General features: G+C 32.5%; 1 protein-coding gene across 27 annotated transcripts in view; it reads left to right on the forward strand.

Annotated features, from left to right (window-relative positions):
• The window catches only part of pyd (zonula occludens-like protein polychaetoid), a 72641-nt gene that overhangs the window by 25539 nt on the left and 33238 nt on the right, over positions 1-13864 (forward strand). For 2 of the 27 annotated variants that reach the window (XM_088183580.1, XM_088183581.1), the window contains exon 1: positions 9820-10140. The exons of 24 other annotated variants lie outside the window; for them this stretch is intronic. In XM_088183580.1, the coding sequence (XP_088039706.1) occupies positions 10087-10140 (54 nt within the window). In that variant the 5' untranslated portion in view covers positions 9820-10086. Of the gene's footprint in view, positions 1-1432; positions 1723-9819; positions 10141-13864 lie in introns of those variants that run through there. One more of the 27 variants, XM_088183578.1, reaches the window with a different exon arrangement.

Here is a 13864-nt window from a genome sequence, read left to right on the forward strand (position 1 = left end):
TTGGCAATGACCATGTATCTGACCATCTGTCAACATAAAACTGACCTTAAGTTTAAAATACATATCATATAATTAAAGGCAACAAATTTAAAGGCGTACTTATTAACGTACGATCTTAACCCTCATGGGAAGGCCGCCTTAGTGAGGCATCGAAGGACCAGTGAAACACTTGGGTAAAGTCATTTTAAGTCACAAAGATATTTTACAATGAGTAGACTTGTCCACGTCCTACATATATATATATATATATATATATATATATATATATATATATATATATATATATATATATATATATATATATATACAAAATAATATTAATTGTAGTATATGAGTCTAAAAATAATATAAATATAAAATAAAACAAGTTGATGAAATTATCAGGTCTTTATTATGTATTTAAAATGAGTATATTACTAATATTTTACTGTTAGAAAAGGGAGGTATAAAAATATTATGATCACCTATGGTCTATGAAGTAATATATGTACAGTTATATATTTTAGGGTAATAATCAGAAAGTTCCTCAACTACTGTTGTATTGTAAATACATAATAAAAGTTTATTTTTATTAGCTGAATTTTAATTTATGAATAATAAAAAATATATATTTTATCGCGTACAGAATTTTTCATATTCAACTTTATATATTTTTGTAAAAAAAAATATACTGACCAAAAATATATAATTAGACCAGTAGTATAGTTATTGACTTGTATCCGAAATACTTGGGGTTGAATCCCATATGAACCTTTGTGTTTTGCAAATTCGATTGTGTCTTTTATGTCAGAATTAGTGAATTAATATATTAATATGACCCCGAACGATCATCGCAGATTAGGTTTTCCTATATTTTTCTAATCTTACGGATGTATGTATATCGTAATGATTAATTTAAATCGAGCAAAGTCGTACATATTAGATGAGAAATATTCTTTAATAATGAGATATTTTAGCTCATAGAGAATATCATTATGAATAATAATAAAAAAACAAATACTAAAAAACAAATACTGTCTCTGCCAGGCTGATTCTTTTAAATTTAAATTAAAGACATTTGTAGGCAAATATTTGTTAATAAAAATACTGTCGTTGGTTTAACTTTAAACTCTGTCTTTAACTGGGCGTAGCGTCTACTCAATAAATACTTCTATCTGCGACCTTTAGAGTGCTATAGACATACACGATCACGTCCCTTATTCTTGTCCGTCGAATCCAAGACGTCAGAACTGAAGAACGCTCATCTTGCACAAGCCATCCAGCTGTGTTTTTATTTTTACATTGCTTTTGAAATTATTAGTTAGTAATATTTTAGCTCAGCCCTGTTTTTATTTTTTACATTGCTTTTTAAATTATTATTTAGTAATATTTTAGCTCAGCCCTGTTAGTAATCGGATGCGATAATGTAGCACGACACAATTTTAGGGATTACACACAATGATTCGTACAGAACTGTGCAACATCCGCTCATCCACAGTCCATTTCCGATCGAGCCGTCGACCCCTCTAATCGATTTATCACATTAGTCCACACTTGACATTTGTGCTCGCGAGTTGCCCCCGATCTTTTGTGGCTTCCGATGCGAAGAGTGGGCGATTAGCTTCCGAGTCCAAGATGACCAGGAAAGAAGGCGACCGGATGCGTAGAGAGGAGGAAAGACACAGATCTTCTTCGAGAGAGGGTCGATCTTCGAGCAGATCTCGCCATAGACGACATCCGCGAGTAAACATTTTTTTTATAAATCATCCTTGTCATTTCACAGCCATTGATTGGCTAGATTTATTCTGGTTTTCTCTAATTATTTGGACTACCTTTCTCTATTTTTTTGTATAAAAAAAAACCAATATACAAATAAAAATATTTACAGAACAATTAGATTAGCTCATATATAATAAAGTTCTTCCAGAATCTTCGGATTGTGTATATTTCCTATCAGTACTTTGAAAAGTGCGTTTCCAAGTATACTCGTTGACGCGACTTAAGTGAATCATATCCCAGCATTAATTTTAGGAATCTAGTGTGAAATAAAAATTAATAATATTTATATTTCCTCATTTGAGACAATGCTAGATCAAAACTAGAGAATCATGCAGTGAATATACAAAACACACAAAAAGGGGCTGGTGGGGTATAATATTGGAATACATTTTCACCGGTAGACATATATTTTTATCAGTGAAAATATAATTTATCTGGCAGATGCTAGTAAAATTATATAATTTTAACCTTTCCATATGTAGTAATATATACATTTACATACTTAACATTATTTATTTACATGCGCTGTATAAATGTTACAGTGAATGTGTATTTTTCCGTGAAGTTATATTTTTAATGGTGAAATCAAAATATATTTTCACCAGTAGATATGTATTTATATTAGCGAAAATTTAATTTAAGTGATAGGCGCTAGTGAAATTAAATCGTGTTGGAGCGTTCCCACTGCGACGGCACGATTTTATTGCTTTTGACGTGGATTTTTGACTTCTGAGAAGAGATAACTGTTTTTTGCACCTTCCTATTGGTCTAAATTCGGTTTTGATGTATTATAAAAAGTATCAATATGAACGCTATATAACCGAACGTTATATAGGCACGAATTTATTGCTTTTTACGTTGATTTTTGACTTCTGATAAGGGATAATTATTTTTTGCGCTCCCCTAATGGTGAAAATTTGATTTAGATATATCATAAAAAGTCTCAATATGAACGCAAATAACCGAGCGCTTCCATTGCGACGGCGACGGCACGATTTTATTGCTTTTGACGTGGATTTTTGCACTTCTGAGAAGGAATAATTGTTTTTTGCGCTCTCCCATTAATCAAACTTTGGTTAAGATATCTTTTATTAAATTTTCCCTTATTGTAATTCGTAATTTTGTTATAAAAACTCCTAATATTAACGCTAGATAGTCGAGACAAATATGAACATTTTTAATGCGTTATTGAATATGTTTTTTATATGACGATCGAATTTTTAGTCCCCGTGAAATAACATTAAAATCGGTTATCACTTCTGTGCGATGAAGCACATTGTTACTTATTTTATATTTAAATTTAAGCATTTTTGCTCCAGAATATGTCATGGAATGACATTTTTTATGCTAAATGTTTTGGATTTTCTTTTCAAGTTTCAAAATAAAGTGCTACGAAACATTGTGAGTATGTTCACGATAGAGACATGCATTGTGACGTAGGTGTCTAAGACGTCGCCAGTACTAGAAAACGTTTTTGCTGCTAAACATGAAGCGAAGCTCCAACAGCACGTCAACATCGAGACAGTAATCTGCTCAATGTGGACAACTTGAAAAGACGGCTGAAGAAAACTAAGGCCTTCGAACTGGTCTAGTTATGATTACTGTTACTCATAGTGTTTAAACATATAAGTTATTAAAAATGGAGTAAAATTAATTGTTGGTCATAAACAATACCAGTTTTAATTTTTTTTAAATGGTTTAGAATTTTTTTGACGCTAAATGGACCACACACAGATTCTAACCTCAAATTGTAATTTTATACAATCCTTGATGGAATCTATTTTAAGGAATATTTTATGGTCTTTAGTGAATAATTCAATTTAGAATTACGAATTACTTTATTAATAGAAACATTAATGAGAGGAATTTCCAATGTGACAATGTATTCAGACGATTTGAGTATGTACGCTTTTTTATATTGGTATCCTTTAACTAAGGCATTTGTTGAATTATTTCTATCTACTGGCATATATTTTGTATGTTTTGCGACATAAAATTGACAATGAAAAAACATTAATCTGTCACGTTGAGTGACTGTCTTTGCGACTTATGTATTTTCATTGTGAAGGTAAGACAAATTACTGTATGTCTTTATAACATTCCAAATTCTTTAGCAACATAATAGGTATACTGTCCTATTGATTTGTGCTGTAGTTCTCCCCTTAGATTCTATAAATTTCAGAACTCAACTGAGTAACTAGTGGCTTCTTCTTCGCCCATTATCTTGTCAGTTATGAAAAATTACATGCTACAACAGACATCCTATTTTGAACAAAAAAAAATTGATTTTATATTGATTGAACCTTTACAAGTACCATCATTCGTTATAAAGACACTTTCTGGAAGAAGTGTTTCTGGAAGACTTTCAACCTTACAAAAAAATCCAAATCCAAATTAATGAATCAATACGCACTTGTTGGAATGCAGCGATGCTAGGTGGTATTATTATATTTTTTCATTGTTATCATACTTGATAAAATCCGGCTACGGTGACTAGGGCGTCACCCTGCTTTCATGAGCATGACAATTTGTTGTCACGGTCCAAGTGCTCTCAGAAATGCATAAATGCATAATTGAATACGTTCCGTGACATTAACGTGAGCATTTTTAAAATGAGTTTTACTATTTGTATACTTTATAAATAGGTTCTAATTTGTTTCTGTAGAGTAGATGAATTTTTAACTGCATTCCATTTTAAGATATTTATTAGTCACGAGAGGTGACCTTTCTTTGTTGTCACAATAAGAAGATCGAAAGGTAATTTCGGACACCATCTGGAACGCCTCACCAAAAAAACTGCGGTCTCTAATGCGTTTTTTATTGTTATTGTCCAAATCGAGGACCGACAGGAGCCAAGAGCAACGGAAGCGATGCCAATGTTTCAAATTCCATCTCCGTTTTCTTAGAATCCGCGCAACCTTCCGATGAGTCAGTGCTTCGGACTCTGGTACCTATCGTTTGTGTTTTGATCGTTGCACAGAGTCTTCTATGACACTTTCGATATAAAACGCATTGTTCGGAGCTCGGAATGCAGTCAAATGCGATTAGGCACGCTCGCCTCTGCATAGTAGTAGTCGACGGTTCTTATACCTACGGATGTATACGTAGTCAGTAGTGTATATAATACACCTTTCGATTGCTCAGGTATATGAATTAACCGGCTTCGGGGACGACAATTATCGCATCCTGGCGCTCGCTTAGCTTTGCTTCGGAAATCTCGCTTTGTTTGATGCCAGGAGGATGATGGGATAATCTGCTCGGGGACGTCGCTTAAACTTTTTCCAGGAGGACAAAGGTGACCGCTCAATGGTCGTTTTTTTAATATTTCCGTCACATCAACTCATTGAGCGGTATCGCCGTACATGTACGGTGGCCGTTCTTTCACTGTTTATCAGGTTATATTTACATACATAACTAAAGAAATATTGAATAAAAAACATTTGATTTAATGTAAGTAATTTCTATAAAAAATACAAAATAAATATACATAAAAAAAATATTTCATAATAATGTTACAAAAAAATTGAGAGCCTCTAAAATGATATAAAAAAAATCCACAAAACCGAATAATATATAAAAAAAGATGTAAAATAAATTACTAAGCTAATACAAAAAAGTAGTAAAATAAATCAAGGCAATAAAACGTTAAGAATCACTTTTTTTATGTAATTTATTATAAATGCAATATAAATTAATAATAAATAATAAATAATTACAGAAAAATACGTAAAATTAGCTCACTACTTTAGATTCATAGTATTTAATTATTTGACATGCAGTTTTGTATTCGAATTCTGTTAAGAATCTACGTCAAAAGTAATAAAATCGTGCCGTCACCATCGCAGTTTGAACGCTCAGTTATTTAGCTTTTTATAAATATATTATCTATGAATCGAATTAAACAATTGTAAACAGAATTTTGACCAATAAGAGAGCGCAAAACGCAATTATCCCGTCTCAGAAGTAAAAAATCTACGTCAAAGGCAATAAAATCGTGCCGTCGCCATCACAGTAAAAACGCTCGGTTATCTAGTATGCGTAGTGAGACTTTTTATTGTACATATAAACTAAATTTTGCCCAAAAGGAGAGCGCAAAACATCATTATCCCTTCTCGGAAGTAAAAAATCCACGTCAAAAACAATAAAATCGTTTTGTCATCGTCGCGATAAGTATTTTAAGAGCACTGAGAATGTGGATGTACCTAGTTTTTCATTAAAGATATTCTGTACTCGTTGAATATTTCCCTAGGCCCTTATATTATATTTTCCGAACTTGTATTTTTAGAAAATAAAATAAAAAGTAATTAATATTTAATCCCATTAAAGTTAAATGGTAACGTGACTATTGGCCCGCCGTGTATAACTATAATTACAATGAATTGATTTTTGAAAAAAAATTATGTTTAATTTTACTTATAAATACAGTGGTTTGTAAACGAACACTGAATAATAACTTAATATCTAGCTGATTGTTGGTATTAACATGGTAGTAGTTGAAACGCTGGCCATCATTATAAATTGCCTATAAGACGTCATCTCTATTATTACAAAATTTGACAGAACATTTAATTATTTCTGGCTGTTACTAAAGAGCACAATGCAGATCAATATGTTTTATTTCTGGTATTCTATATGCTTAGTAAAATATTCTTGCGTGTTATTATCTGTAAATCAAAGATTATCTGTATTTCCTATATAAGGTAAGCTAAAATTTAGGCACGCGAAATCATCATGGGTTTCTTAGAAAACATGTGCAAAAATATTGAATGTCGCTAGATTTCTAAAAATTCTCAATGACCAGGAAATCCTGTAAGGCTTTCCTATCCGAAAGCCTAGAAGTAGAAGTCCCACGCGGTCGGCTATTTACCAGGATTCGACCACCATAACCTCTTTTCTAGGCAGCTCTGTGTAACAAAACACCATCGCTATCTCGACGTAAACGGACACCGCTCGCTGGGGGCGTAGGCGCTTATCTTCATCTATCATGTTTTTTTCACAAATATTTTCTGCTTCCCAAAAATCTGGGAATCTCTCGGAACCCTGAGGATATTGTATCGGTTGATTTACATAAACCGTGGGGCGAAGGAGGAATCCCCGCGAGTCCACTCGTAAAAAGTTCGACCTTCCTAAGCCTCCGCCTCCGCGCCCCTCGCCCCTCGGGCCGAAGCAGGTAGGAATAATCGTCGGAGGCAGTGAGCTATACGCGCCCAGGGCCGCATTGGATATTGTATGGATCACATTCCATCTAGGGTCGCACCTGTCGAGCGTCAGGTGTGGCTTTCTTTTGATTTTTCTGAACTTGGAAAAGATTCGATAGGCAAAGTTTCGATTCATCAGTCATTTCGCCTAAACCGCCTCTGTGTGAATCGACCTTGTTGTGATTGTTTGTTTATGTATTTATCGCTTCTGGTAGTCCTAAATGCTTTACCTTCAATAAACATTGTGTCAAATTGCAAACTGGCACGTTTGCATACTTCTAACGTTTTTATAATGACTAATGAGTCAGTTACGTTTCTGGTCTAAATACACATTAGAGGTATTTGTTGATGTTTATTCAGTCGTTATCTTCAAATGTAAGCTAATGTTTTTGGATTATAATTTATGTATTTCCTCTTATAAAAAGCAAAATAAAGCTCGACACGTCCTTTAAATCAAATTGATAATAAAATCAAAGTATATGAGAATAATTTCACTGCGCGAAGATAAAAGTTATCATTTTAATAGCATTGTCTCGTTCCTAAATAACGTAATTAAAAAACTTCATTAACATTTTAGAAAAAAATCGTACAATACCGTCAAATGAACCTATGATTTCCTTAAAATAAAATATCACTTAAAAACTATATGCTTACGGGTTTTAAGGCCGAAGGAAAAAAGTTGGTAACAGTTTATTTATGTGAGCATATAAAAAATACCGCATATTAATGTAAATTAAGCTACCGTTATCAGGTGGTGAAGTTGAAATAGTTGGTCTTAAATGTCAACGAGTCTTCGCTGGAGGGTCGGCAAATTATTGTCTGCTGTGATCTGTCGTGATATAATCTTGTGATGATGTACTATTCACTAATTCTTTGGATTTGAGTCTCGAGAGCGCCTTCCTCCGACTGCCCCCACCCCTCTCTCTCTTAATCTATCAGTGTGCTACTCAGATTTTTATGCGAAACACAGTATAACTTCAGGAATCCAATTATATAATTATCTTATAGATAAACTAATTGATCTAATTCAAACTATAACTCATAAATTTATTTATTTAAATTAAAACAGGTTACCCCAATGCGTCACGATGCTAAAAAAACGCGGCATTTTCGCGATGGAAGGTCTATTCGTGTGGCTCTTAAACTGAATGCGCTGAAAAATGTATATATTCATGAATAGCTAAGAACTAAGTTGAACATGTGAAAACAATAAATATCAGCTCAATAAAGACCCGGAATTCTAGCTACGCCACTGAGTATTTGATTATTTAGGGATTTCAAATTTTAGATCCCGATTCAAGGTTTGATAAAAGACACAAATATTTTTCGCATTCGTCGTTTACGCGTAGAGAGAATCTCCACTTGTTCTCAAAAGTGATTCCGAGATCTTTAGTAGAAGTCTACCAAGCCAGAACGTTTGAATGTGATCGGGAAAATGACACAATATAGCAGTTTCTGACGGATCATTCTCTCTTCAAGATAATTTAGATTCTCCATAGATAATCTAAGTTACAAATGCATCTAAAAAAATAGAAATTGAGTTTTTAAGCTGCTGCATTTATGTCAATAATAAATAACACAAATAACAGAGGGCTCAGATTAAAACCCTTGAAGAACATCCAAGGGGGTAAAATATTCTTTTGACAATATTGTCCGCCATAGGTTACAATTAAATGACTAATAATCGAGCTAGATCATCTGAACAACCGAGGCCCGATATTTTTTTACTGATAACCCATAGCAAACCTTGTAAAAAGCCTTCTCAAAATTAGTATATGCAACATCTACTTAAATTCCCGCATCAAGAGATTATGACATTGTTTTGATGAAAGACAGGAGGTTAGTTACTTAGATTTGATTGAAAACGGATTTATGAATAATTATTTTGAATATAAATAGTTGTGAATCAGTATAATGTCCATAGGAGCAGTAAATGATACTTTATAAACTAATATTAAATTTAATATAATCTGGCAAATCCCTGATTATCATCTGCTGGCGTACTTCAATGCTTAATTATAGGCCCCTTTTTTATAATATTTTTGAGGAGTATTACACCGTTACTAGTGATTTTTTCAAGAGATTTTCGAAAAAAAAGTGGTAACGCTCGTTACCGAGCGTTCCTACTGCGACGACGCTGACACGATTTTATTGCTTTTGATGTGAATTTATGCCTTCTGAGAAGTGATAATTATTTTTGCACCCTCCTATTGACCAAAATTCGATTTCAATTTACTTTGACCAATACTCTCTTATCAGAAATCCTTAGTAATATCAGTAACGATAGCTATAATATTTTTAAACCCGTCTAATATTAAAGTTCAGACAGATTATGGAGCAATATGCGCCATGCGACGTTTGTATGTATTTCTGTGTGTTTTTTATTATTAAAAAAAATAGAAAATTGGAATTTAATCATTTTTATAAATAACTTCTAATGTTTTTAAGTGCTCGCAAATATTTCTTATCAAAAAAGTTATACTTCAAACTCATATTGGTCAAGCACAAGCTTTTATTCCTTTTTCCAGATTGGTATCTTAGGTAAGAATGCTTGTAATATTTTAATGGTGCCCATAATCGTGACTTCTCGAATCTGAAATATTCATATGTAAAATAGTGTTCCAAGAGTAGATCTTTTAGCGCGACTTCTCTTCTTACTTCTTCTTTTCCCACAAACGCTTTAAGACTGCTCCCTTTGAAAGTCAGCGTACTTCTGTTATCTGTAGAAAAACATATTATAAACTTTTGCCACTTTTACGGCTGTTAAAATATAATTTATTGTAAAAAATAATTGTTATTGCACAAGGTTTTCTGAAAAAAAATGTTTTTTACATTCGGTTAACAGCAAGTTCATATGATTCAGAATGAGAAAATTGAGAGAGGAGAGGAGACGTCTTAATTTCGCTCTCGATCTCGACCTCGGCCGTCCTCTTTCTCTCCGCGCAGCTCGGCGACCTCGAACGCGCTACCGATGCGGCCCTGTCGCCCCGAGTAGTGGGAGAGCGGCGCAACCTGCGTCCTGCCGCGGCCGCCGAGTCTGCGTCTCGCTCGCTCTCGTCTCGCGTCTCGCCGTCGCTGCCGCTCCGCAGCTATCCGCCGCCGTGCAGAGCCTCTCGACGGCTGACGGGGCATGGCCGCAGCCTCGGCCGCCGCCCCAGCGCTATCCTCGGCCGCCCCCGTCCAGGTCAGACCCCGGACCCGCTCCGAACTTTCGTTTTCGCGCCAAACAACACCCGCATCCGTCGACCGGTTCGTCGCGTTAGGTTCACCCGCCCCACCGTCGGCAAACCAGTTACGCGGCCGGCTAAAACTTTTTCGCCACCGCCACACCGCCACACCGCCACACCGCGCCCAAAACGATTGCGCAATATAAAACACTTTTTTTTCTTCATATTTCTTTATCGCTGTCGCTTTTTCCGCGAATCCTGTGTTGTGTTTCGAAACAATCAATGTTCTTGTGAAACGAGTGAATTGTGATTGTTTATTGTTTCGTTTTGTTTGTAATACATAACCTATAAATCTACACACATTTATAAAGTTGAAGTGAAATAGTACCTATAATCACATACCTCGCTTCACAGCCAAATTACGTACAACGAATCAAATTATAAATAAAGTGATTACATTTTAGTTATATTTAAATATAAGTACAAATTTTATTTCTAATATAATTATTCCAATAGATCCCTTGTTATCTACATTGTTTTCAACACTTACCGGTCTAACGGTATGACAGTAATGACATTAGTGGTGTATGATAAATAAAAAACATTTGGAAATAAATTGAAATTAAACACTTTTAAAATAAATTTCAGTATTTTAGCAAATTATTTATGAAAATAATACACATTCAAATAATCGCAAAATATAGTATATGTACTGTTGATTATCCGGGCTAATGCTGGGGAGGAAGTGCACGTATAATCCGAACTATCAATTTTCATTTGTTTTTAACCTTTAATATGCCCAAAATAGTTTTACCATTACAGTCATTTATGGCATTTGTGTCATGCCCAATATATTTTCTATTTTTGGTAAAAAGATTAGTAATTCCTATTCATTTTACCTGGAATTGTTAACTTACTATAATTTGTTAATCCATCGATGGATTTTAGAAACAATTTTTTGACCAGTCTGTACCAGCTGTTCAAAACCTAGACGTATAAATTATTATCTATGGTTGTCAATCTAAAAAGGTTTGTTTTTTACATTTACGTACATATTTTCTTTTAATAAATTAAATTACCGTTTTTGAAAGCAATAAATTTCGAATTGTAAAGTTGATATTGACGTATCAATTGTCTTATATTTATTATTTTGTGCCATATAATAGATTGAATGTTTTATTTTAATCGAGAGTAGTCCTTCAGTTGTACGATAGATTTTTGCGATACATTTTTTATACTGAAGAATATCATATCCAATTTCAGTTTACAACCTTTTTTTAAGAAACACAAATTTGTAGATATTTATTCAAATGGCCACCTCTGGACCTTTTGCAGCAACCGATTCTTTCGATGTACTTTTCAACTACTTCTTCGTACATTTCGGGCGGTATCTCGCCTATAACTTGGTGGATGTTGGGTTTTTAGGTGCTCCAACGGCGTTAAATCGCATGATATTGACGGCCAGTTGCTCCCATTGAATTTGGCCAAAAAATGCGTGCCACTAAAACGACCACTAACCGGCGAACTTTTACCCCTCCTGAATGACGTCCCTGACTCTAAAACAGAAATTCTTAAGTTATACGCAAAAATAAAAAATACATTTAAAAAAAAATATTGGAATACATTTAAACCTAGTGAAAATATAATTTAAAGCTATATTTTCACTAGTGAAGTCCAAATACATTTTCACCAGTAGATATATATATTTCTACTAGCGAAAATATAATTTAACTGATAGGCATAGCACTTCGAATTTGATTATTATATTATTAAAACCACACTACTTCGGTATTTTAAATGCTTTACCCTCTCAATTTTATCTTATATAGATTGCTTATATCCATAAATTTTGTTTATATGTAGATCCCTTTTAAAACATTCTTTATTGTGTAAGCGACGATACCGTTATAATAGAATAACCTTGACATTCGATCGAACTTGACATTCAATTGATCCTGTAAATTTGTGATTTCATTTAACATATGCTTATTAGCATTTTTTTACGATTCTGTTTTTGTTAAATTTAACCAATTTTTAAACAAATTCGTTATCGCATCTATCCCACATTTTGCTTATCTATCTTATTTTTCCGATTATGTAAATTATTATACTTTAATTTTAACAAATATATTTTGAGTTGTTAATAAAATAATAGTTTTTGAACCATGACCAATCGTGAGAATAAAGATAGCGGCTGTGTATTATAATTTTATATTGGAATGTATTTGTTTCATGGGAAACATTTGTATGATAATATTTGTGGTTAATTCAAGTATACATTCTAAATTTTGAACTTACTGTCTTATTTTTTCAATAGATATTATGAAAAAATGTCAGAGGAAAATGTCTGGAGCTAATTGATTTGTTTATATTGTTTGTAACTAATATTATAAAGCAAATGCTCTATAATATTAGTAAAATAATATGCTAATACATAACACTTATTTTGCATTTAAAAATTATCTTCTTTTGCATTTAAAAATAATCTTGCGACAACTTTATCAGAAATGATAAAAGGGGAGAGCCAAAATTTATGCAAAATTTATTTATGCAATACATTTATTCATGTATTTAATAAAAACTACACAAAATCGACAATATTCTTGAGTTTTACAATACTTTGGAACTACACGTGTTATGGTGGAATAATTAAATTTTACCGTAAAGGGTTATTAATAACTTAATACCAATCTCAAACAGATTAATACTAAAGTCAGCTTTAACGTTTTACAACATGTGAATTATTATAATAATACAATTCCAATAAGCTGTTTTTTATATAATTTAATTTATAAAAATATGTCTTTATAAAAATTATTGTATTTTGTAATATGTAGAAGTGTAAATTTTGATAAAAAAGTATGTTTAAATTTAATTTAATATAAATATTCTCAAACAATTTAAAAACCCGTTAGCGTTAATTCAAGTATATATGTTTTTTTAAATTGTGTAGATAAATTAATCTTTTTTTTAAATTTATTTGTACTTATATTTTTGGTTTTTATTTAGTTTAATAAACCAACATTTTCATTGCATATAATAAATAAATTATGCGCAAGAATCGCATGATACGAGTAATAAGCATCATCCGCTGTTGTGGAAGAACATATTATAAAAAATTGGTCCAATGTTTGTTGTTTTGCCCTTCTTTTTGCAGTTTTTTATAGCAGTCTATTCCTTGAGGGCTTTTAACAAAACTGTCGACAGACAGATGGCTTTGGGATCTGTTTATAATTCAGTTCTTTGTTGAAAATGGATTCTTTATCGATTCTATGTTTTATGTGTAATAGTTGCATATACTGCTCATATTTTATTTAAGAAACATTTGTTAATGTCAATCCGAGCTATAATGCTAAATGGCCATTATAGCAGAAATGCGAATAAATGAGATACAAAAAATCTTTGTGGCAAAAAATTAAATTACTAGGAAACTATGCGTCTATGTGTCACTCAACTAAAAATACTAAAAGCATATACAAAAAGAAATCCATATATCAGAAAAATTAAGTATTTAAGTAGACTCAATATATTTTTGAAAAAAATACTGAAATAATTCATATTTGTGATTTTTTCCACCAATATATTTTTGTAAACGTTATGTTATATGTTGTTGAATTTTTTTTTGCAAGGTGTGGTTTTTTGTATTAGACTCAAATACGTGTGGTTTTTACACTACACTACAGTATCAGTTTTCATACCATGTTTTTCTTTTTACATAATTATAATTTAGAGCCCAATTCC

The sequence above is a fragment of the Plectrocnemia conspersa genome, unplaced genomic scaffold (assembly GCF_051122295.1).
Source record: "Plectrocnemia conspersa isolate PC_06_02 unplaced genomic scaffold, ASM5112229v1 ptg000003l, whole genome shotgun sequence".
NCBI classification, from domain to species: domain Eukaryota; kingdom Metazoa; phylum Arthropoda; class Insecta; order Trichoptera; family Polycentropodidae; genus Plectrocnemia; species Plectrocnemia conspersa.